At 41.0% G+C, this 26121-nt stretch overlaps 1 protein-coding gene across 2 annotated transcripts in view; it reads left to right on the top strand.

Annotated features, from left to right (window-relative positions):
• lrrc40 (leucine rich repeat containing 40) overlaps positions 1-26121 on the top strand; it is an 85699-nt gene that overhangs the window by 21477 nt on the left and 38101 nt on the right. For both annotated transcript variants that reach the window (XM_069938437.1, XM_069938438.1), the window contains exons 5-8: positions 7541-7664; positions 16514-16656; positions 17178-17350; positions 20398-20488. In XM_069938437.1, the coding sequence (XP_069794538.1) occupies positions 7541-7664; positions 16514-16656; positions 17178-17350; positions 20398-20488 (531 nt within the window). The remainder of the gene's footprint in view (positions 1-7540; positions 7665-16513; positions 16657-17177; positions 17351-20397; positions 20489-26121) is intronic.

Below are 26121 nucleotides of genomic sequence, written 5' to 3'. Positions count from 1 at the left end.
AAAAAATCTTTCATAAAGGCTTCATTGTCATAATTTGGTGCATAGATATTCATAAACATCCATGAATCTGCATAAATTTTACAATGTGCCATTACAAATCTTCCAGCTTGGTTAGTCAGTGTCTCTTCTATTATTATTGGTATATTTTTGTTAATTAGAATCGCTACTCCTCTTGCTTTTGAGCCAAATGTAGATGATATTACTTGTCCCACCTATCCTCTTTTTAATTTGACATGTTCTGATTTGGTAAGATCTTTTTCTTGTAGAAAGACTATATCTGCCTTTAATTTTTTTTAGGTGTACCAAGACCCTCTCCTTTTCACTGATTTGTTTATCCCATTAATGTTAAGACTAATTTTTAACATTCTGTCCATATTGATTTTTTAAGCAAATATTGTAATACAATGATCTTTCCCCTGATGGTGATGTAAACCAGAAACCGCAAAAGCTCATGAAAAATGCCCGCAGAATCTCTCGAGGAACAAGAACCCCTCCCTTTAGCGCTGTCTTTTATAGACTCCTCTCTGGGTGCCATTCTCTCCATTTTGCCACTACTTTTCCCAAATTTTTTTCTCTTTTCTGAGCTCTCTGTGAACATTTTTTTTTAATTTTTATTTTTAAATTTTTTTTATTATTGTGCAGCTGCCCTCTCTGTCAGCGAGGGGTCTGTCTCTGTGAACATTTCAATAAAATTTACTTTTCAACAATAAACACAAGACAATTTTAAAAAAAATACAACTTTTACTTAGTTTCATTGTAAACATTCTTCACAGTCTTCCTCTTAGAAACTTGAAGCATTTCATAATGGTGGAGGTCAGTGCCACAGGGTGGTAGTCATTGAGTCCTGTTATTGTCGCACTCTTGGTTACCAGGATAATGGTGCTGTCTTGAAACCTATGGGAACAATGGCCTGCTGCAGTGAAGTGTTGATGTCCATGAAGACCTCCGTCAATTGATCTGCGCAGTCCTTCAGTACCCGACAAGGTATGATATCTGGTCTCGCCACATTGTGAAAGGTCACCTTGGAGAGGGTTCTCATCTTGGCCGAGGCTCTGCAGGGGACCCATTTTTCATCAGGGGGACACGAGATTTCTTTGGCAACATCCTGTTCTTCTCATCAAACCGTGCTTAGATGTTTAGTCTGTCTGGAAGGGAGGCGTCATTGACCTTAACTCGCAAGATTGTCTTGTGATCCTTCATAGTCTTGATTCCTTGTCACATGCACAGCTGTCTGTGGATCTTCTGTGCATACCCCCGCTTTGCCTTCCAGATTGCATGGGAGAGTTCTGTCCTATCTGATCTTAGTGCCATCCTACATCCTGTCCTGAAGGCAGTATTACGAACTCTGAGAAGGACCTGGACCTCAACATCCAATCGTGGTTTCTAGTTAGGCCTGGTTGTGAAGCAGTTGATCTCAGTAACGTCCTCAATGCACTTGCTGATGTAGTCAGTCACTGAGCTTGTGTACTCCTCTTACGTTGTAGGTGGCCTCCCTGAAACAGCTCAGTTCTGTGACTTCAAAAGCCATCTTGCAACACTGCTACCCCCACCCCAGCCACATCCTGATCTCCCTGCAAACTGACCTAGTTTGTTTTGCCAGTGGTCTGTACGTTAATATTAGCAGGACATATATCTGATCAGAGTAACCAATATGGGGCTGAGATACAACCTTTCACGCACCAGGGATGTTGGTGTACACTTAATCCAGGGTGTTCTCTCATCTGGTGAAGAAGTTCACTTACTGTTGAAACCGTTGAAAGACCGTTTTCAGGTTGGCATGATTGAAGTCACCAGCAACAATCATGGCATCGTCAGGGTGGGAAGACTAGGCTTTGTAGATGGCACTGTAAAGTTCCTTCATGGCTTCACCCCCTTTAGTTGAAGGAAAGATGTCGACTGTGGCAACCAGCATGGCCAAGAATTTCCTGGGCAGGTAGAAGGGTCTGCATTTCATCAGGAGGCTTTCTATCTCTGCTTAGCAGAAGGTCTTCACAACAGAGCAAAAAGGTCGCCATTCAGAAACATTTCTCTTGCAGTGGCTATATGTCTTGCTCAATGTTTCCAGCATTTTTCTGTTTCTATTTCCATGTTTGTGGAGTTTAAAAAATGTTTTTGACTTGCTTACCAATGACTTGCTCACCGACTTCCAGTTTGGGTTTCACTAGAATTACTTGGCAACTGATCTTGTTGGAACTTTGTTCAAAGATGTGAGGTGAGATTGACTGCCTTGACATTGAGGCAGCCTTTAACCAAATGCAGCATCAAGGACACTTGGTATTATTGAAGTCTGAGCATCGAGAGGAAGTAATCTTATTGACTGAAATCGTATCTTGCACAGTGTTTGTTGATGGACTGTCATCCCAGGCTTGGAAATTGCTTCCAGACTTTTTTGTGCCTATAACCCAGGCACTGCCATCTTGAATCATCTTTGGCTGCTTCACCAATAACTATATTTGCACTAGGTTAGTGCCAAGCAATTACCATTTCTAACAAGAATCAGACACTATCACTTGCACTTGCATTACTATTGCCCAATAACCCGACATCAATATTAAATGGTAATTCTTGACCAGGAATTCAATTTTCTCAGGCAAAGAAATATTGTAACTGCAAGAACAGGGTAGAGGCTGGGTACTGTTTGAATGACTCACTTCCTGACACCAGGTTTGTGAAGGAATACTATCTACCTACTGAATGAATGCATCTCCAACAGTACTGATGGAACATGACACCATTCAGGGAAAACAGCCTACCTCATTGGCTTTCCAACAATTTACTTCTTATTCTATCTATTTCTATGAGCCCAGAGGACCCCAAAACCCATCAGCAATAGATATTCACCATGACAAATGGTTACTTAAACAAAAATTGCTTTTAATTATCTTTAAACATGAAAACAGAATCACACTTTAACTTAATTAATCTAACTTCTAATTCTAAGCGCACATGTATGTAATGTGTGTGTAAGTTCAGAAAAGTTATTTGGTTCACAGTCCAGTCTCACTTCTCATTCCTTCAAGTTCACTGGCTGCAGGCAAGTCTTGAGCTGTGCACAGAATTTAACATTTATAACGTTCACCAGGCTTTGGTGCTTGAAAGGTAAATGGTTACTGCTTAGGAAGGTTCTTGTCTGTTTTCAGAGAGATATGTGTTGTTCCAGGACCTCCACAACTGATTCCTTTTTAATCAGCCACTTCAGTGTCTTGTTGACGAAACTTTCCCCATCAGGGTTCTCCAGATGATCACCTCTTTCTTTCAGGTCACCACCGAGTTCCTTTTTGTTTCCCTTATTCCAAGTGAAACATTAGACAGCCAGTCCTCTCCTCTTGCATGAACCACAAGGGCTTTAACCAGGCTGAAATAAGAACCCATCTTCCAAATGTGATTTTCCACAAGCTTACCGGCTTGCCTCTCGCTCTGCTTGCAAAACCGCACGAACCTCTTAGAACAGCTCCAGACAAAGGCGGCTCCGACAAGATCTTTCATCTGTTGCCTTTTTGTAAACAACAATCCATTGGTGAAGTCTCTTGGCCACTCTCCAAAGCTCTTGCAAAGACTGTTGGCCCCGACATGTCTAGCATGGTGCAGAGCTCCAGTATTTTAAATAAGATCTGTTTTAAAGTGTTTGTATGTGACTTACTTGAACAAACCTTTCCAAATTTATCTCCCAAAAACATATCTATATACTCTGTCACACTATTACGTGTGCACTATGGCCACACTATTGACAAAATGCACCAGAATTTCTCCCTAAGGCTACATTAACAGCACGTACCGAATTCGTGATCACCAACATGAAGAAGGACAAAGGCAACAGCCATTTGGGAACACCGCAATTTTCAGGTTTCCCTCCTATTCCTGTATCCCTTGGCTCTGAAACCGCTCACTGTTCAGACATGTGTTAATGTCACATAATGTTTATTCGCTATATGTAAACATCAATGGATCATCAATGAGAGGAATGGTAAACCATACCACCCATTGACCAAGAGTTACTACCATAATCATTGTCACTTATGTTTTTAGGTTGAAGATGACTGGACAAGTTGAGTGGCTTGGCAATCGCTGAGGAGGACTCTTCTGGTTGCCATTGAAGCTGTTCCCACACGATGCTGCTGAAAGCAAGTTTCTCCTGGCCTTGACAAAGGCTGGATAGCTGCTGATGCAAAGTTATTTCCAGGCACCTAGACCTTAGACAGCCCCTCGGGATCAATTATGACCCTTCATAGTTGTCCCATGTGCATGTCATTAAGGGTCCTGATTATGATTGGAATAGAAGTTGTGTGTGTGTGGTTTCTTTTAATGTGAGCTATCTATTGCATATGCTTTCATGTAGCAAGGCCTAAATCCAGCCACATGGAGGTCTGAAATGATGACCATGGAATTGATGTTCATGCATTGGACTGTGCACATATGGGTGCAGCCCAACATTTGTGTCCTCACTCATGTACACACAAGGCGACTTGGACACTTGTCCACTGTTTCCTTAAAGGCTTCTCACCTCTTTCTTGGCCAAGTTCTCAGCTCCACACCTAACAATGATACTGCATCTGGACCATTGAGTGATGAGAGGACTGTGAATGGATGAGACCCCTTGAAGAAATTGGATCTTTGGTTTGGGAGTGTAAATGGAGAACTATGCTATAAGGTTTGATTTATTAATTACATGATTGGAACCCCTGTAATATATGTCATGTAAATTTGCAATTGTGGCTGAGGTAACACAAACCATTATACCTAGTGCAGGTCCTCTTCTGGTTACGAACACCCAACACCGATACCCCATTTGTTCAATTGAGAGAGACCTGTGGGATTTGCCAGCTGCTGCAAGAGGGCAGACATCTTCTGCTGGGTGGGAACAGGGCATTTCTGTGTGCCTACTCTCCCCACCTGAGCTGCAACAATCGTGGGCTGGGTTAAGCTGAGCAAAACTGGGAGCACTGAGCAGACTCGGTTGCTCACTGAGTCTGGCAGCTGCTGTTCCTGCACCTGCTCGCACTCCCATCACATCCCCTCCACCATACTGATTCTGACTTGCGCACATTTTGGGTTACTGGGAATGGAAATATTTTTATACTTGTATTAAATTATGGAAAAAAAATACAAAATGAAAATATCTGATTAATCTGTTGTTTTTACATCAAATTATTGTCATTGATTGAGCAATGCTTCTTTTGATGCATTTGTAGAGAAATCAAACCACATTGTGCTTGACTACCTAGCCTTACACTAATCATATGTTCGTTATGTGACTACTCTGGGGTGAGATCCTACTAAATTAAATCTTGTTATTTTCACATTTTAGACATCCACTACTCCACCTCTCTGCCTACTCCCTAACTCTACCTTGAATTTCTAGATTCCCCACTGCTCTTCTGAAGTGCAAGATTTCACATGCTGAGCATGCAAGTGGAAATGTGTACCAATGATTCAGTAACAAGGCTTTGGTCCTACTGTGATTTGCTGTGTTGGTTCAAGACTGAAACAGCATTCCTTTTACATCGAATGCTTTTTATGAGGCATGCATCAATTTAAAAGCTGTCTTGTTCAGGTAACCAACTGAGACAGGTGGCAAAAATTTGCTCACCTTCTTCGAGTTTTTTAAAAATGTTCAATGGAATTTGTGTGCCTGCTGCCCTCTCACTGTCCAAGATTAAGTTTCTAAAGTTGGGGGAATTTTTTTGCACCATTATTCACTTTTTAAACAATTTTTAAACCTTGGGCAAACTATAGATTTGTCACTTAGCTGCAAGTGTGGTTGGCTCACCACTGGCCATGATTTCACTGTGGGTTTTCTAGACTCTTCGCAGCCTGAAGTTTGAATATTGGAACACGTGGAAGATGTATCCAGTTTCCATATTAAGTGACCACAATAATCTATATATTATTACATTATTGTACAAATCTTAAGCCGTGTGAAAATAGAGTGACTGATATTTGTGCACCAGAAATTAACTTTCACAGGAGTTGAATTTCTAATGCAGTAAAATTCCAATAATCTGGCATACACAGGAATTGGTAGTACTGGGCTAGCAGATTTTCTGAACTGTTGGATGATTTTTTTTAATTAACGCCCCACTATTTTTAAATGTTATAATTTAATTTTGGTACCTTAAGTGGATTATGGAATTAGAACCAATGATCACTTTTAATAAAACAGGGGAATCAGATCCCATTGAGTGGAAAGGAAGTGGCGGTGTCAATAGTTCAGAAGGGAGCACTGCAAACATCCTTTGGTGAATTAGATGCTGAATGAGCAATTAGGATTTCCAAATAAGTGATTTTTTTTTGAACAACCAAATAGTGGATAATCAGAGTGTTACCATATAAGATATGGTGCTCATGATAACTTGTGAAATCTTTTTGTATATTTGATGCTATATTAAAATTTGGATTGCTTTCCAATTAGGTCCTGAAACTGACCATCTGTTCCAGCCAGTGGGGCACAGACTGAAATCATAAAATATTTTTTATATAGTCAGAAGGAGAGAGTCATAGTTGCATAAATAAATTTTGGATAAGGCAAATGAACTTTAGAAAAAGCTCTCTCATTCTAACATTTCTCTGTGTACTTCCAAAATGAACTTTTTTTCTTTGGCTTGGATTCACGGACGAAGATTTATGGAGGGGTATGTCCACGTCTGCTGCAGGCTCGTTGGTGACTGACAAGTCCGATGCGGGACAGGCAGGCACGGTTGCAGCGGTTGCAAGGGAAAATTGGTGGGTTGGGGTTGGGTGTTGGGTTTTTCCTCCTTTGTTTTTGTCAGTGAGGTGGGCTCTGCGGTCTTCTTCAAAAGAGGTTGCTGCCCGCCGAACTGTGAGGTGCCAAGATGCACAGTTGGAGGCAAGATCAGCCCACTGGCGGGGGTCAATGTGGCAGGCACCAAGAGATTTCTTTAAGCAGTCCTTGTACCTCTTCTTTGGTGCACCTCTGTCTCGGTGGCCAATGGAGAGCTCGCCATAGAACACGATCTTGGGAAGGCGATGGACCTCCATTCTGGAGACATGACCCACCCAGCGCAGTTGGGTCTTCAGCAGCAGGGATTCGATGCTTGTGGACTCTGCCAGCTCGAGTACTTCGATGTTGGTGATGAAGTAATTCCAATGAATGCTGAGGATGGAGCGGAGATAGCGCTGATGGAAGCGATGGAACAAGTGTTAAATAAAACTACAAGCATTTGGCATTTAAAGCTACTGTCGACTTCATGTGGACCTTTTTGTTGTAGTCCTGTTCTCCATCAAAATTACTTTTCACGTCAATTTGTTTGCATTACATCAAATTGACAGATTGTTGCAATTTCATAAAAGCAGAAATGGAAGCCTTTGGTATGTGGATTATTTTACAAAATTATTAAGCAATATTAAAAATAGTAAGTAAATTACTATAATCTCTGAAATGACAGCAAAGATGCATGGAAAATGTTTGGATTTTCAGACAAATTTGCTTGAAGGATGTTATCCTCTTCTCCCCATCCTGAATATGAATTGAATTATGTTGTATGATGATTGTTTGAGCACTGATTAAACTTTATCTTGACAGGATGTGTCCAATAACCGAATTTCATCAATTTCGAGAACACTCGGCAATCTGGCGTATCTGCTGCGATTCAATCTGGCTGCTAACAGACTGAAGAGCATACCCCCAGACATCAGCAAAATGAAAAGTAAGTTGGAAAATTATAGGAAAAATAATTATTCCTATATTAATTTTACATACTGTCTTGGGTAAACTTATACCTCTCATTTTGTTCATTTTAGATTGGTCACAGTGTTTTAGCTACCGAAAGAAAATAGACACACACACCGAGAGCAGTTCAGTTTATACAAATGTTTATTACTAATTCAAAAGCTGATTTCACACTACAATATGCAAGCCCTTCCCAACTATACTTATCAACGCTTGGACTGGTCCCAACTGCCGAAGCGAGGCAACAACTGCACACTTGTAGTAGGTTGTCAGGGCGCTGGTAGCAGCTTCTCCACCTCCCCCGACCGGGACGTTGCTCGGACTCTGGCTGTTCTTCCTTCTTGACAAGGGGTGTTCCCACCCCTCGGAGAGTCTAAACTTCAGCAGCAGGACCACAGACTTTTATACCCCAAAAACAATTAATCATACACCCACTCCCTCTAACATTTGTCAGTCAAAATCAAAGCTGAGCATACTATTCTACAATTTAGAAGATTAATTATTATGGAGCAGGATGCTATGATATCCTGGTTTATCTCGTAGATACAAGGACTCATTAAAACTTCTTGAGCAAGACAGGTTGTGACCAATACGTCAATTTCAGAGTGTCGTATTTGACAGCTGCTTTCCCTGGGCCTCACGGTGGAATTCCATTTCAAAGTGTATCTTCAGATAAGTCCCCATGGCTGAGTTTAATTACATCTGCTAGTTCTGAAAGTTAGGTGACCTGCGTGTGGACCCAGTGTCGTCAGTTCCACATAAGCAAAAAGCACCTGAGTACATGGTTTTAATCCTCCATTACACATACTTAAGCCATCTGCTGCCTAATCTTGATACCTTCATACCTTGATGAAGGGCTCAAGACTGAAATGTTATGTATCTTTATCTTTGCTATATAAAGTACAATGTTTGACCTGCTGAGTTTCTCCAGCTTTGTGTTTTTACTTCAACCATGGTGTCTGTAGACTTTCGTGTTTTACTGTTTGCCTGGCTTGCAGGATAAAGAAACTTCGGGTTAGATGAGACGTCATGCAGGTACTCTGACGATAAATTTGAACTTTGGCCTTTTGATTTTGCAATTATGCACTAGTAAATAGGTATGGATAATCTTTGGCTTGGCTTCGCGGACGAAGATTTATGGAGGGGTAATGTCCACGTCAGCTGCAGGCTCGTTTGTGGCTGACAAGTCCGATGCGGGACAGGCAGACACGGTTGCAGCGGTTGCAAGGGAAAATTGGTTGGTTGGGGTTGGGTGTTGGGTTTTTCCTCCTTTGTCTTTTGTCAGTGAGGTATACTGGCGCCCCTTCCAGGTAAAGGCGAACTGATCCTGTGAGTCCTCAGCTATAAGAATACTGAAGAAGGCCTTAGCGAGATCAATGACAGCATACCATGTTCCTGAGTTCCCAGTAGCAATGTTTTCAATAAGAGTGACAATGTCCGGAACTGCTGAAGCAAGTGGTGGGGCATGTTTGTTCAAAAAACGATAATCAACTGTCATTCTCCAGGAGCCGTCCGGCTTCTGGACCGGCCAAACAGGGCTATTAAAGGGCGACGTTGCGGGCCTCACTACCCCTTCTTCTTGCAGAGCATCGATGGTGGCAGTAATCTCTTCCTGCCCCCCAGGGAGATGATATTGTGGAATGCACACTGGTTTCATGGGGGCTGGCACCATCACAGGATCCCACTTAGCCTGACCCACTACTAGTTTTTTTGTAATAGTTCGAATTCCAAATTCAAATCCCCCTTGGCTAGTATTAAGGGCCATACCGGCCAACATATTAATACCCAGGATACACTCGTCAGTAGCAGCCACCAAGGCATGTAACCAGACAGGGGAAGGGCTATCACCCACCATGGCACAGACTTTTATTTCCTTTGCCAGGGTGACCGCTCCTCCCAACCCCTCTATTCGAAAGGCCGGTCCAGTCCAGAGGTCTGGATTACCAGGAATCACCGAGTGCTCTGCACCGGTGTCGACCAAAGCCAAGTATTGGCGATCATTACCCCCACCCCAGTGGATTGTTAACGGTATGTAGGGCCGCGGATCCCCGTGTGTGCGCCGTGTCTCGATGGAGTAGACACGGGAATCCTGCCCACACCTTCAGGCTTCAGAAGGGTTCGGGGGCTTCCAGGACCACATGCTATTGTTATCTTTAAGAGCCTGTTTAACCCATTGTTTTACCTCATCATGAGTAACTGGAGCAGGAGAAGCCAGCTCGATAGAAGCAGCAGTGGGAGCAGAAAGCACAGCTGGGCCAGGAGGACTCAGCAGCTGGGGATGATGTTCCCCTGCTTTTTGCCTAAATCGATCTCCAATGGCAGCCAGCTCTTTTACAGAGAAATCACGGATCATTGACTCCTTCCGACCCCTGTTCCCACTTTGGCTCACAGGGTCCTCCACCCAGTCTAGGGGAGGAGGTGGAGGCCATCCAACAGAGGGAGTAGGCCATAGAGCATAAGCAGGGGTTTGGGTATTTTCCCCTGGGTCCACATGGGAAACCGGGGTATCTATCCCTTCCATCTCTACCCTTACATCATCCCCCCTTCTGTCTGTTTGGGAAATCTGCTGCCTTATAGGGCGGGCATGAACAGCAGATGGAGAGGGTAGTATGTTAGACACATGCTGAGGAGTATCTGCATTATTACCATTGTCATTCCAGATATTCCCATCCCAATCCTCAATTACATCAGGATCGTCACCATTCCTTATCATGGCATGAATACGATATGGATCGGGTTCTACTCCATGCCTTTCCTTATCTGCACAGAGCTGCTGCCGGAGTTTAATATTACGGCAAATCATTTGGACATGCTTATCTTCCCATTCTTTGGCTCTGTCCTGACTGGTACGAACAATCTCGCTCATCATGGAACAGCATTGTCGCAGGACTTCTAGCTCCTCCTCTAATTGCTTTATTTTGCACTGAGATTCTACTTCTCTTTGAATTAATTCTGCTTCACGCTGAACGGAGTGGCGTAATGCTGTGGCCAGCAACCAAAAACCATTCGTCAGCATTCCCTTTTTATCAGGAAATTTACTTTCTCGAAGGAGAGTGGCAACCCGCTCTCCCAGAGGTGCACTTGATGAGTCTAACTTCTCATCCCAACTAATGGGTGGTCCCAACAAAGACAGGGTATTGGCCAACATGCCAAACCCATCGTCTTTGGAAGTCCATCCAGGAATCAAGAACTGCTCAGGGCTCACCTCTTTCTTTCGGCGAAACATCTTGAGACCAACCCTGCTCGCAGCGCCAATTGTCTTGGGTAAACTTATACCTCTCATTTTGTTCATTTTAGATTGGTCACAGTGTTTTAGCTACCGAAAGAAAATAGACACACACACCGAGAGCAGTTCAGTTTATACAAATGTTTATTACTAATTCAAAAGCTGATTTCACACTACAATATGCAAGCCCTTCCCAACTATACTTATCAACGCTTGGACTGGTCCCAACTGCCGAAGCGAGGCAACAACTGCACACTTGTAGTAGGTTGTCAGGGCGCTGGTAGCAGCTTCTCCACCTCCCCCGACCGGGACGTTGCTCGGACTCTGGCTGTTCTTCCTTCTTGACAAGGGGTGTTCCCACCCCTCGGAGAGTCTAAACTTCAGCAGCAGGACCACAGACTTTTATACCCCAAAAACAATTAATCATACACCCACTCCCTCTAACATTTGTCAGTCAAAATCAAAGCTGAGCATACTATTCTACAATTTAGAAGATTAATTATTATGGAGCAGGATGCTATGATATCCTGGTTTATCTCGTAGATACAAGGACTCATTAAAACTTCTTGAGCAAGACAGGTTGTGACCAATACGTCAATTTCAGAGTGTCGTATTTGACAGCTGCTTTCCCTGGGCCTCACGGTGGAATTCCATTTCAAAGTGTATCTTCAGATAAGTCCCCATGGCTGAGTTTAATTACATCTGCTAGTTCTGAAAGTTAGGTGACCTGCGTGTGGACCCAGTGTCGTCAGTTCCACATAAGCAAAAAGCACCTGAGTACATGGTTTTAATCCTCCATTACACATACTTAAGCCATCTGCTGCCTAATCTTGATACCTTCATACCTTGATGAAGGGCTCAAGACTGAAATGTTATGTATCTTTATCTTTGCTATATAAAGTACAATGTTTGACCTGCTGAGTTTCTCCAGCTTTGTGTTTTTACTTCAACCATGGTGTCTGTAGACTTTCGTGTTTTACTGTTTGCCTGGCTTGCAGGATAAAGAAACTTCGGGTTAGATGAGACGTCATGCAGGTACTCTGACGATAAATTTGAACTTTGGCCTTTTGATTTTGCAATTATGCACTAGTAAATAGGTATGGATAATCTTTGGCTTGGCTTCGCGGACGAAGATTTATGGAGGGGTAATGTCCACGTCAGCTGCAGGCTCGTTTGTGGCTGACAAGTCCGATGCGGGACAGGCAGACACGGTTGCAGCGGTTGCAAGGGAAAATTGGTTGGTTGGGGTTGGGTGTTGGGTTTTTCCTCCTTTGTCTTTTGTCAGTGAGGTGGGCTCTGCGGTATTCTTCAAAGGAGGTTGCTGCCCGCCGAACTGTGAGGCGCCAAGATGCACGGTTTGAGGCGATGTCAGCCCACTGGCGGTGGTCAATGTGGCAGGCACCAAGAGATTTCTTTAGGCAGTCCTTGTACCTCTTCTTTGGTGCACCTTTGTCTCGGTGGCCAGTGGAGAGCTCGCCATATAACATGATCTTGGGAAGGCGATGGTCCTCCATTCTGGAGACGTGAGCTACCCAGCGCAGTTGGATCTTCAGCAGCGTGGATTCGATGCTGTCGGCCTCTGCCATCTCGAGTACTTCGATGTTGGAGATGAAGTCACTCCAATGAATGTTGAGGATGGAGCGGAGACAACATTGGTGGAAACGTTCTAGGAGCTGTAGGTGATGCCAGTAGAGGACCCATGATTCGGAGTCGAACAGGAGTGTGGGTATGACAATGGCTCTGTATATGCTAATCTTTGTGAGGTTTTTCAGTTGGTTGTTTTTCCAGACTCTTGTGTAGTCTTCCAAAGGTGCTATTTGCCTTGGCGAGTCTGTTGTCTATCTCGTTGTCGATCCTTGCATCCGATGAAATGGTGCAGCCACATAAAAAGCACAACAACATTCTCTTTAATTTCTTGTGCTCCAATTCAGTTAAATGTGTTTCTTGCACAAATGCTATATCAATTTTTTCTTTTTTCAGTAAATTTAGCAGTTTCTTCCTTTTAATTTGGTTATCTATTCCGTTAATATTTAAAGTCATATAGTTCAACGTAGCCATTTTATACTTTGTTTATCTTCCCTTTCTGTTTCTCCATCGTTACCTTTCCTTCTTATCCATTTCTGCTTTCTTGTTTTGAACACTTTATAAGACAACATTTCTAAAACATCAAACATTTTCCTTATTCTCCTATTTAAAACTTCTTTAACCCCAATCTCCCCTTCCCCTGCTGAGTTGTCCTTTATCCCTCCTCTCCATTTGGATTTGCGAATTCACTCGCAAACGTCAGCTGATTTTGCAGTGACCTTAACTCCTCCCCACCCAGCCCCCCCCAGAAAAGATTTCAATTTTCATATGTAACAAAGGTCACTCTTTTAATTCCCTCCTTATTCCCTCTATTCCATTTCCCTCCCTTATTAATTCTTGTCTATACTCTATATATTTTCCTCTAAATACGGATACATTCATGTATGCACACTATACACACACATATACCTCTTTACCCACATATATGTAGATTGTGGTAATTTTTACTCTTATTACATGTCTTCATCTCTCTGCTTGTTTTGTAGTTGTTCTGCAAATTTCCTTGCTTCCTCTGGATCCGAGAATAGTCTCTTTCCATAAGATCGTTTTCACTGTATTGAACTCCTTCCTCTTCTTCAGGAGTTCAAAACTTATGTGTCTTTTTAGTTCGCAGTCTTTTGTACTCTCGTTACACGTCTTCATCTCTCAGTCTATTTTGTAATTGTTCTGCAAATTTTCGTGCTTCCTCTGGATCCGAGAATAGTCTGTTTTGCTGTCCTGGAATAAATATTTTCAATACTGCTGGATGCTTTAGTATAAATTTATACCCTTTCTTCCATAAAATCGCCTTTGCTGTATTGAACTCCTTTCTCTTCTTCAGGAGTTCAAAACTTATATCTGGATAAATAAAGATTTTTCGCCCTTTGTACTCCAGTGGCTTGTTGTCCTCTCTTATTTTCTCCATTGTTTTCTCCAGTACCTTTTCTCTTGTAGTATATCTTAGGAATTTTACTAAAATAGATCTTGGCTTTTGTTGTGGTTGTGGTTTAAAGGCTAATGCTCTATGTGCCCTTTCTATTTCCATTTCTTGCTGTAGTTCTGGACATCCTAAGATCCTGGGGATCCAATCTTTTATAAACTCTCTCATATTCTTGCCTTCTTCATCTTCCACTAGCTTTATGTTATTTCTTCTGTTATAATTTTCCATTATATCTATTTTCTGAGCTAACAGCTCTTGTGTCTCTTTAACTTTTTTATTAGATTCCTCTAATTTCTTTTTTAAGTCCTCTACCTCCATTTCTACTGCTGCTTCTCGTTCTTCCACCTTGTCCATTCTTTTTCCCATTTCTGATTAGGTCATATCTATTTTATTCACTTTTTCTTCTGTATTGTTTATTCTTCTTCTTAAATCATTAAATTCTTGTGCTTGCCATTCTTTAAATGAATCCATGTATTCTTTAATAAGAGAAAGTATATCCTTTGTCTTGCCTTTCCCTTCTTCTTCTATTTCACTGTACTCTTCCTCTTCCTCTTCTTCTTCCTCTGGGTTGGCCATCTGTTGTTTCTTTGTTGTCCTTTTCTTCTCTTCTTTCTTGTTTTCGTTGTCTTCTATGTTCTCCTCTTGCTGCTGCTGTTCTGCAGCTGTCGTTGCCGGCTGTGGAGATCGACTCCCCAGCTGGTCGCCCCTGCCGTCGGTGTGTTTTTTTGCATGCGCGGTTGCGCACTTTTACTCGGCTCAGCGAGCCATTTTTGTAGTCCACTTTCTACCGACCTGAGGGAGCGGGTTTCTCTCTCCACCGCGGGCCTCTTCGAACAGGTAAGGCCTTCTTCTTCTTCCGTTGTCTTCTCTTCCTCTCTTCTTACCGTTGGTTTCGATTTTTCTTTTTTCGTCGCCATCTTCTTTCCACCTTTATACTCACTTTACTTTAATTTTTATTTTTGTGTCTTTGTGTTTTCCTTTATTTTTTTCGACTTTTCTGGAGAGGGCTGGAGTTCACCGTCCGGCCACTACTCCATCACGTGACTTCCCCCAAAGCACAACAACATTCTCAAACCAGTTATAGAGTTATACAGCAATGAAACAGTCCCTTTGCTTCAACTCAAACATGTTGACCATGTTGTCTACATGAGCTTGTCCCCTTTGCTTGAGTTTACCTATATCCCTCCAAACTGTTCCTATTCATGTTTAAATGTCTCTTAAGCATTGTAATTACACCCACCTCTACAATAGCAGCTCATTCAAAATAACCATTATCCTCTGTGTGAGAAAGCAGTTGGCTTTGGGTCCATTTTTAAATCTTTCCCCTCTCTTTTAAATTGTGATCTCAAATTTTAGACTCTCCTACCCTGGAAATTCTGTGACAAGACTCTTAATTTCCTGTAACATCTTAAATCTGTGATATTAATGAATGACATGTTAATTACATGCAGACAACCCTGGAACCAGGAAGAAAACCTGAGTTCCTGGAATTCTGAGGTAGCAGGCATTGCCTCCAGTAACAATATGTTGTTTTGCTATCTAATTAAGCAGAAAAGCTGAATAAATGAAGAATTAGAAATACATTTGGAGTTCAAGACATATTTTAAGGTCCTTTTTTAATTTAAGGTGTAACTTTCTTACTTTCAAATATTTTCAAAGTGAGAAAGAAACTGAGCTAAGCTGTTCAGAAATCCTCAATAAAATTGGCATTAAATGCACCCTTTGACATGAATTTATGATCTGTGAACTGTATTGACTACAGTTTGAAGAAAAAGAAATTCTATCATGTGAAAGTTGGAATATTGTGTTTAGTTCTGTTCACCTCACTGCAGGATGCTATAGGGAGGGTGCAGAGGAGGTTATCTAGGATGCTGCCTGGATTGGAGAGTATACCTTATGAGGATAAGGTTAAGTGAATGGCCTTCATTAACCATGGGATCATGCTCAAGAACCATGAGGTAATGTTATAGCTATACAAGACTTTGGCTAGATTCCACTTGGAATACTGTGTTCACTGAGCACCTCATTACAGGAAAGGTGTGGATGCAACAGAGAAGGTGCAGAGAAGATTTACAAGGATGTTGCCTGGATTGGAGCTAGGTTGAGTGAATTTGCTTTTTTCTCCTTGGAGCGACTGAGGATGACATGGTAGAGATGTGCAAAGTGGTTAGAGGCATTGAATGTGTGGATGGCCAGAGGCTTTTTTTCTCAGGACTGAAATGCCTAACATGAAGGGGCATAGTTTTAAGGTCCTTGGGAGTAAGTACAGGGAGGATATCAGAGACAAGTTTTTCCACACAGACTGGTCAGTTCATTGCCAACAAGTACAATAGGTTCTTTTAAGAGACTATTGGATAGGTACATGGAACTGAGAAAAATGAAGGGTTATGCAGTTGGGAAATTCTAGGAAGTGTAGATTTCAAGGTTGATATAACACTATGTGCCAATATGATAAATTTCTGTGCTCTAAAAAGATGTACAAAGTTGATTAGAATGTTCTGATTGCATATCTCTCCAAATGTTGTCTGACTCCTATAATTCTCATGTGAAACTAATCACGTTAAATCTACTTCATAATTTGTCTTAATTTATTCAGGCTTAAAGTTTCTGGATGCAACCCATAATGAATTGGAATGTGTTCCTCCAGAACTAGCAGGCATGGTTTCACTCGAACAGCTTTATTTGAAGCATAACAAACTTCGCAACCTACCAGAGTTTCCATCCTGTAAATATCTGAAGGTACTTTAATGTATCGTTTTTAACTATCTAGTGTTGCTTGATGTTACCTGAACATATCTAGATGTAATCCCCCAACTTGTTTTAAAACATTAAAACTAAGCATTGACACCTGATATAATTACTACCATATTTTAAACATAAAATAAACACAATTGGATTTTTGAGATGTTCATCTTATTGTACATATTGTTTGAAAATCAGTGGAAGATCTATAGATGAGGAGTTTACAGGTTCTGGGTAAAGAAAATAAATGAATAAATGTCTAAACATTTGTAATGTTTTATTCCTTTTGTGGATTTTGTATTCATATATGTAGAAGAATATAATCTAAGAAAGGTAATGTTGCACTAAGAATATCTTCAAATGCTAAAATTTATGATTTGTACATTCTTGTAGGAAAAAAAAGATTAAAAGGTGTTTTTTTAAAAAAAAAAATCTGATATAATTGTATCAAAATCTCATCCACTAGCTTGTATCCATGTGTTTTTAAAGTAGTTGCCAATTGTACTTCTGCACTTCAGGAACTGCATGTTGGAAATAACCAGATTGAATATTTGGGACCAGAGCACCTGAAACCTTTAAGTGCCATCAGTATATTGGAACTCCGTGATAATAAACTGAAATCTCTGCCAGATGAAGTTCTTCTACTTCAAAGCCTGGAACGACTGGACCTCTCAAATAATAATATTAGCAGGTACATGTAGAAATTAAATAAATCTTGTACTTCTAAGAATAAGAATTAACATTTTTTTTACATTTTGACATAAGTAAATCAAATTCAGATTAAAAGAGATGCAGCAATGAGTTTCTATGATTCCAGCAGGATATCTTACTGCTAATCCCTACCAATGGCTTTCACTTTGCTGGCTAGAGTGCAGTCCTCAGTGCTACATCCTATCACAGAGTGGATGCATTTCTTGCCCTAGCCTGACTAATGCCAGCTCACACAGCAGTCTTTCCAAAACAGCCATGGAATAATCCATTGTTTCAGAGCAGTGATTTGCATGATTTTGATGCCCCTTCTCCCCAGCCTCCCACCACATGGCTGACACAGCGGTAGGGTGACCAGGCATTCCTCACATAGCAATGCTGTCAGTTGTGCACCTATCCAGTGCTTGGTTCTAGGAATGCATCTGGGAGGCTAAGGGAGATACCATCTTATAAAATTAGGAACATATAAAACAATACACATCTTACTGTGCCTTTTTTATTGAAGCCAGAAACTCATTTGGATGAGTGATGTATCTAATGTGGCTGCAAGAGAAGGTCAAGAGGAGTAAGGGAATCTGTGGCAAGTAACTCACCTACTCACACTCCAGAATTTTTCTACCAGGTTTAAATCAGACTTTGATGGAATACTGTCCACTTGCTTGGATGAGAGTCAGAGAGTGTTGCAGCATGGAAGTAACCATCCCAACTTGTCTATGCCCATCAAATTTTTAATCCTAGCTTGTCCCATTTGCCTGCATCTGGTCCATATCAATCTTGGGTGAGATGGAAAGATGTCCCAGGAAATGGTGATATATTGCCAGTAGCAGGATGGTAAAACCTAAGGTGTACATGTTTAAATCTACGAAAGCTAAATAAAATGGCTGTAACATTCAGGCTTTTAAAGCCAGTTAAAGGAATTGGTGATCATCAATCAAAATTAATGAACTGAACCCCCAGGCAAGCAATGTCAATAAGAACATTGCTGAAGCTGACAAGCTTCTCAGCTATTTAAATGAATTGGCGATCCTACCAATTGACTGCTAGAAACAGTGAGCTTGACTCAGCAGCACAACTGCATTACCTGGAAGCATTACTGAGACCTCCATTGTGCCTGCGAACATGGTTGCAAGGTGGTGTCCCAAGTAAAACTGAACATGGAACAGGAATAGGCCCTTTGACCATGTATACAAAATGTCCAAATAAAACTAAAGTTCTGCTGCTTGCACCTGAGATATATCTCCATCCCCTTCATATTTTTGTGTACAAAGCTTTTTAAAATATTTTTATTGATATTTTACAAAGTTGAACAATACAATTAAAAAGTGTGCTACAAGATCAGAAAAAAGTTACAATAATGATCATAGAGCAAGTTCCAAAGCACACTCAAGATAATAAAATAGTACACAACAAAACAACAATTAGTTTCAAAACCCCTTCCCCTAGGTTGAAGATTAACATTCATAAATCCAAGTGGCACAGTCTTAGAAAGAGACAACACAACGCCAAAATTCCAGATTAGCACTCAATCTTAAGATGATGATAGTAGTCCAAGAACGAACCCCATATCATTTGAAATTTAATATTTGAGTTATTAACAGCATATTTAACTTTTCCAAATTTAAACATAATATCTGTTAACCATTGTGCATGTGTACGTGGAGTATTATCTTTCCATTTAATCAAAATTGCATGTCTGGCCATCAATGAAGTAAAAGGTGAAATGTGGCATTGTATTGAAGTTAGTAACACATCCCGATATATTTTTATTAGGGAACATGCAATCATTAATTGATTTAGGTTTAGAGGATTATCAGATTTCCTTTACCTATTTAGCTTTAGTCGTGGCTAAGAAATGTATAGCACTTACTTGGAAAGATAAAAATATATTAACTTTAGATAAGTGGTATTTAGAGATGAAATTTTGTTTGACTATGGAAAGGATATCTTTTTCAATTCAGGATAGGATGTCTTTTTATAAGTTCAAGTGGACTCCGTTTGCTAATTATATGCATTTAAGTTTGATTTAAATATATGTTTAAGCGTGATATTTTAGTATTGATAAAAAAAAATTTTGTTGTTAGAATTTTTTTTAAGGTTAAGTTATCTTTTTTTTGCAAGTGGGTATTTTTTTTCCATATATATTGTTAATTTTATTAACTCTTCACTCTTTATTTTGGGGGCGAGGGCTGGACTAATTTTAAGTTAGATTACTAATATCGTGTTACAATTAACGGGGGGGGTTATTTTGTGTAGTTTTCTGATATAATATTGTAATCATACCATTTTAATTTTTTTTAATTTTTCTTTATATGTAATTCTCTATTGTATTCATGTTATAAAATTTTAAATAAAGTCTTCAAAAAAAAATATTCCAAAAAGAGTAATTAAAGGAGTAGGTTCCAATTTTAACTTTAAAATTCCCGATAATGTTTGAAAAACTTCCTTCCAAGATTTTTCTAAGCTAGGGCAGCTCCAAAACATGAATTAAGGAAGAAGATTTTCAATGCCACTATTGTTTCTGCTTACACTACTACCCCTGGCAGTCTTCTCCCTCTTCTAAAACACGTGTTCTTTAGTGTGTGACACTTATAAGATGGGGAAAGGATTCTGACTGTCCCCCCCATCAATGCCTCTCATGATTTTGTCCACTTCTATCAGGTTGCCCCCTCGGCCTCCTAAATTCCAGAGAACACAGCACCAGTTTGTCCAATCTGTCGCCGTAGCCAGGCAACATCTTCGAAAACCTCTACCTTTTCCAAAGCTTTCATATTCATCCTGTCATGACGCAACTAGGAATATTAACACTACATTTGGAGATTATTTGGACTTTGCCACTGATATGGTATTTTGGATTCTAGTGTGAATTTCAGACCCTCAAAAGTAGTATTCATGTAATTGTTGACCCCAAGATTTAACATGAAAAGAATGATTGAGAAAATTTAACTTTCACACGAGTATATATGGGTAGTTGGGGTGCATAATTTGCTGTGATATCTTTTGTTCATTAATGAAATGTTCTTTGACATGCAGCTTGCCGTATAAACTAGGAAATCTTCCAAAGTTGAAATCTCTGTTGGTGGAGGGAAATCCACTGCGTTCTATTCGCAGAGATATTATTAATGTGAGTAATTTTTTTTTAAACCCTGAAGGGTTACCTTTAATCTTACAAGAAAGGGTCAATTGATGAATTTGTGGTTCAAAGGGCTTTAATGAACAGCAATTATAATGAGAACAAAATTTATGTAAACCTGGAAAGAGATTTAGTTCACTCTAAAACTGGTTTTAAATCTGAATAAAGAGAACTATGAAAGCAAATGATGTAAGATGGTGTACAGGTGCCTAACCTTTTATCCGGGATCATCAGGACTGATCACTTGCCCTCGTTTGGAATCTTCTGGATTTCGGAATCATCATTTTGATTTTGGTCGTATTAGGCAAATGCATCACTCTTACCCGGTGCCATTCTATTTTGCACTCTAGGCCGGGCTGAGCATGTTTGTGGGTGAGTGATGGTTCGACATGTGCCGTAAAGGAGGCTCTTGATCAGCATGGAGGTCAGAGGCAATGGCGTGTCCTGGGAGCTTGGCCAAAAAGGCAGCCAGTGTCGGCTGCTTGGAGCCAGCAGCCAAGCAGGGAAGAAGGCTGGACACGAAGTGCAGAGCTGAAGGAGGAGTGAGCCATTGGGGCGGTGGAGCTGATTGCCAGCGGCTTTCAGGAACTCCACTAACTCATCGGCTGGCCCTCTGGCTCACCTCGGCAGCGCAGCGTCATCTGTCGCCCTTCCCTGCCCTCCCCCCGCCCCCCCCCATCTAACTCCTGACACATCAGCAGGGATGCAGTGCTGCCAAGCCAGGAGTTTATGGAACGCCTCACCGAATCAATGTGGGAGCAATGGTCATCTTCATTACCCATAATTCCCCCACACAGCTGGAACCACTCTGTAAGCCAGCCAGCTGTGAGCCAGGTGCCACCTGCTTCTCTCTCACCAGGTGCTGGAGGCTGAGAGTCACCTTTCCACCGAAGGTAAGAGACAGTGCCCACGGGGGTAGGGATAGGGATGATAAGGACGGGGTGGGGGGGGGGGGCGGTCTCCCTCTGAAAATTGAAAATTTATTATGGAAATTAAAGTTACTTGTGTGTAATGTCATCTACCAATAAAAGAAAAACTCTGGTATTTGGAGGTTGCTGGTGTTTGGAATCCCAGATAAAAGGTTAGTCACCTGTAGTAGATTAAAGAACCACACTGAAAGGCATGACAATAAATTAGTAAATCAGTTATGTTGCAACTATACAAAGTATGAGTGAGGCAGTATCCGGAGACTGCAAACAGTTCTGGTCTCCTTACCTGAAGGATGTACTGGCTTTGGAGATGGTGCAAAGGAGGTTCACCAGGTTGATTCCAGAGATGAGGGGTTTAAGCCTATAAAGAGAGATTGAGTCACCTGGGACTGTACTTGCTGGTATTTAGAAGAATGAAAGGGGATCTTATTAAAATGTATATAGTAAAATTATGAAAGATATAGATAAGATAGAGGGAGGCAAGTTGTTTCAATTGGAGGGGATACTAGAACTAGGGGACATAGGCTCAAGATTTGTGGTGGTAGATTTAGGATGTTGATTTTTTTTTATTTATAAAAAAAAATTTTTAGACATACGGTAGGGAACAGTCCCTTATGGCCCACAAGCCTGTGCCTCCCAATTAACCTACAACCCCAGTACATTTTGAACAATGGGAGGAAACCAGTGTGCCAGGATTAAACCCACGCAGACATGGAGAGAATGTATAAATTCCTTACAGGCAGTTCCGGATTCGAGCCCCAGTTGCTGGCACTGTAACAGCATTGCTCTAACTGCTGCACTAACTATGCCGCCATACACGAGAAGGAATTGCTTTTCCCAGAAGGTGGTGAATCTGTGGAATTCGCTGCTCACGGAAGCAGTGGATGCTACCTCAGTAAATATATTTAAGATGAGGTTGGATAAATTTTTACATAGTTGGCAAATTCCAGAAAAGGCAGGTAGGTGGGGATGAGCCTATCATCTCACTAAATGTCTAACTTCTAAGGAAATAATACATTGTGCACAAGTAAATGGGGTGGGACAGATGCTGTTGCAGTTAGCACAATGCTATTACAGTACCAGCAACCTGGGTTCAAATCTGGAGTCTATATGTTCTCTGTGTGACAATGTGGGTTTCCTCTGGGTGCTTAGTTTCTTTCCAAAAATGTATGGGGTTAGTAGTTTAATTGGTCACGTGGGTATATTCGGGTGGCATGAGCTTGTGAGCAGAAGGGCTTGTTACCATGTTGTATCTCCAAATTAAATGTAAAATCAAATTGGCAACAAAAAAAGCAGTATAGTCCATTTTGGATATAGAAACCAGTTCTATTAGAAAAAAGGTAAAGGCTTATCTGCAGGTCAGGAGTATGGCTGAAAATCAGAATTCAGCAAAAGATTTACACATTAATGGAAAAAGGGAATGTTAAATATGAGGTTAGGATAGTTTGAGCATTTTTTTAAAAATTTCCATCCACAGATATGTGACCAGGAAATTAAAATTGAGAAGTAGGAAATAGCAGAAAAATCGAACAAATATTTTGTGTTTAAAAATAAAGTAAAAACACAATGCTGGAGGAACTCATCAGAGCAAATGGTGTACTTTATGTAGCAAAGATAAAGACGCAAAACCAATGTTTTGGGCTTAAGCCCTTCATTAGGTTTCTCCAGCACTGTTTTTTTTAGCTCAAGCACAGTTTCTGCAGACTTTTGTGTTTTAGTGTTGTCTTCATGAAAGAAATCATCAAAAATCTCCTAGAAATAATGAAGGACTGCATATCTAAAGTAAATTTCTCTGAGAAATAAAAAATAGTTTTGGAGAAATTAATGGGAGTAAGCACAATTGATGACCTGCATCCTAGAACTTTTTAATGTGACTGTAGAAGTGAAATTTAAAGTTCAGATGTGAGTACATACTTGACATCACATGCATACCTTTTTAAAAATAAGTCATCATGGATTTATGAAATGGCATGTTGATTTTTTTGTATTTGTAACTTGTAGATTTGATATGGGCAAACAAGTTGTAGTGACACAGGAGATACAGTAGATGCTGGAATCTGGAATAAAAATCAACCTACTGGAGGAACTCAACAGGTTGAGCAGCATCGGAGGGAGAGGAAGAATTGCTGGCTTTTCAGTGATTTCTTTGGACTTTTAGAACACCTAATTAATAAAGCACCACAGCAGATGCTGTGAAATAAAATTGATTAATGACCAGAAAGTATGGTTAACATAGTGGTTAGTACAATGCTATTTATTACAGTGCCAGCAACTTAAGTTCAATCCGGCACTGTCTCTAAGGAGTTTACCATTCTTCCTGTTTCTGCTTCGGTTTCCTCTGGACCTCCAGTTTCTTCCCATCCTTCAAAATGTATGGGAATTGTAGGTTAATTGGGGTATTTGGGCAGCACAGGCTCATGGACCAGAGGACCTGTTACTGTGTTGTATGTCTAAATTTTTAAACATCTAAAATTTAAATTTAAATCTAAATTTAAAAATGGAAAGTATTAATGAATAGGCACTCAAGAGTCTGCAGGGAAACTACCAAAAGAACTCAGCGGGTTGAGTAGTATCTGCAAGGTAAAGGAATTGTTGCTGTTCAAGTGAGAGTAGAGGGAAGTTAGCCTGTACAAATGGGAGAGGGAGGAGATTGAGATTGACCAAGAAGTGACGGACAAACTGAGGAGAGATGATGGGCAGGAGGAACAGGTTTGGGTAGTTGGGAGACAGGCAGCTGGATGAATGTTGGAAGCTGGGAAGAAGGAGAAAAAATGCAGGGGAGGGTAGGGCTGAAATTGCAGACAGCTGCTGGATGGTGATAAGCAGGAACACAAATGATACCAATGCTGGAATCTGATAGTGTAATAATAGAAAGTATGAGGAGAGATGTGGAGGGCAGATGGGGGAGGGGATGCAGTGGTTAAGTGTGTAAGGTTGTAGATGGATGGAAGCGGGTAATGTGTGTGAGTAAGGGGGCAAAAATGGGTGGATCAGAGGTAGATTGGATGAAGAGATGAGGAACGGTTACAGAAAGTGGGTTATCTGTAATTGGAAAATTTAATGTTAATACTATTAGATTGTAGACTACCCAGTTGAGAAAGAAGTGTATTTCCTTTACATTGGATCTCATCCCAGAAATGGAAAAGGCCAAAGACGAACAGGTCGGAATGGGAAAGGTGTATTAAAATAGCATGCTACTGGGAATGAATGGATCATATTCAGATAGTGATCAGTAGATTCAATGTTATAGTTCCAGCTTTTGAAAATCTCCATCCTTGATTTGAATAAGGAGATAAAATGTGTTGTCTTTGAGTTTGCTGATAATTTCAGTCAGTTGGCAGTTGTGGCTATGAAAATTACAGAGGCTTCAGGGAGCTACAGACAAAGTATGTGAATAGGAGGAACATAACAAGTGACTATAAGGTGGAAAAATGATTTTGTGCACTCTGATATTAAAAATTCGAAAAGCTGAGTGCAGGCAGTCTCCAGGTTAAAAATGTCAGATTTAAAAACTCATACTTGCGAACTGACAAGGCAGCCCGAAGTAGAAGGCAGTCAACTTCCGATTTGAGTGTAGTTGAGTCAGCATTGTGAGAGAGTATGCTGTACAATACTCTTTTTGACCCACAGTTTTAAATTTGTAATGTTAAAGTTTTATTGTTGTAGTTTAAAATAATTGAAATATGGGAGCTGAGCCGTGGAATAGGGAGAATTAAGTGGCTGTGTTGAAAGTTATTGCTGTTCCCGCTCTGATCGGACTCCATACACCAGGAGTGTCAAACTCAAATTCACGGAGGGCCAAAATTAAAAACTTGGACTAAGTCGAGGGCCGAACTAAATATTTATTGAAAATTTTCAACAACATCTGCATGTTTTCTCTTCTTTCAACATATGTAATGTTAAACTTTTTCTTATTAAAATAAATGTTTAGTAATAGTTTTGGATAAACTCTTTCCAGAAGCATTAACAAATGAGAAATAAAATATTCAATAAATAATATTTCTCTATAGAGGATTTGTCAAATGTTGCTAGTGTGCTGTCGAATAGTAAAATCTGAGGGCTATTGAGAATGTGGGAGAATAACATGATTCCTGAAACAATCCAATGGGTGACTGATTGTGGGCATGAACTCTAGCAGGATTATTTGCCATGCCCTTTTTCCATTGGTACAGATATCCTTTGATTTACACACTTTTCAAGTTTTATGCCTAATGAGCTTGTATCCAGGTGCAGGACCATTTTTAACCAGGAATATATTGATCACTGTGACATGAAACGATTGGAAGATCGTTTTATCCTGAGATTAAAGTTCATAATCCTTACTCAGGCCTGTGTGCGGGAGGGCGGGGTTTGCGGGCGATCGGGTTGGACAACGACAGTGCGGGGGCATCGGCTCTCGCTGCGGGGCGGCATCTCGGCGGATCAGCGGCCCCGTCACCGTGAGTCGCGGGTCGGCCGGCGGCAGGGAGGAGGAGTGGGCAACGGTCCTGGCGAGGTCAGGCCCGAGGCCTCCGGTTCCGGGCGCTGGGAAGCGGCCTTGGCTTCCCCTGACACCGGCCAGGCCCCAAAACCAGAGTCCACGGTGAGACCCTGCAACGTAAACAGACGAGGTGGGGGCGATTAGCGGGCTGACACTAATACATTCTGGGATTTATAGTATTAGCTGTGCATGCGCTATACTGGCGCGGCGGCCAG

This window comes from Narcine bancroftii, chromosome 5 (assembly GCF_036971445.1).
Source record: "Narcine bancroftii isolate sNarBan1 chromosome 5, sNarBan1.hap1, whole genome shotgun sequence".
Classification (NCBI taxonomy): Eukaryota; Metazoa; Chordata; class Chondrichthyes; order Torpediniformes; family Narcinidae; genus Narcine; species Narcine bancroftii.
This window is presented reverse-complemented; position numbering and strand designations above follow the sequence as displayed.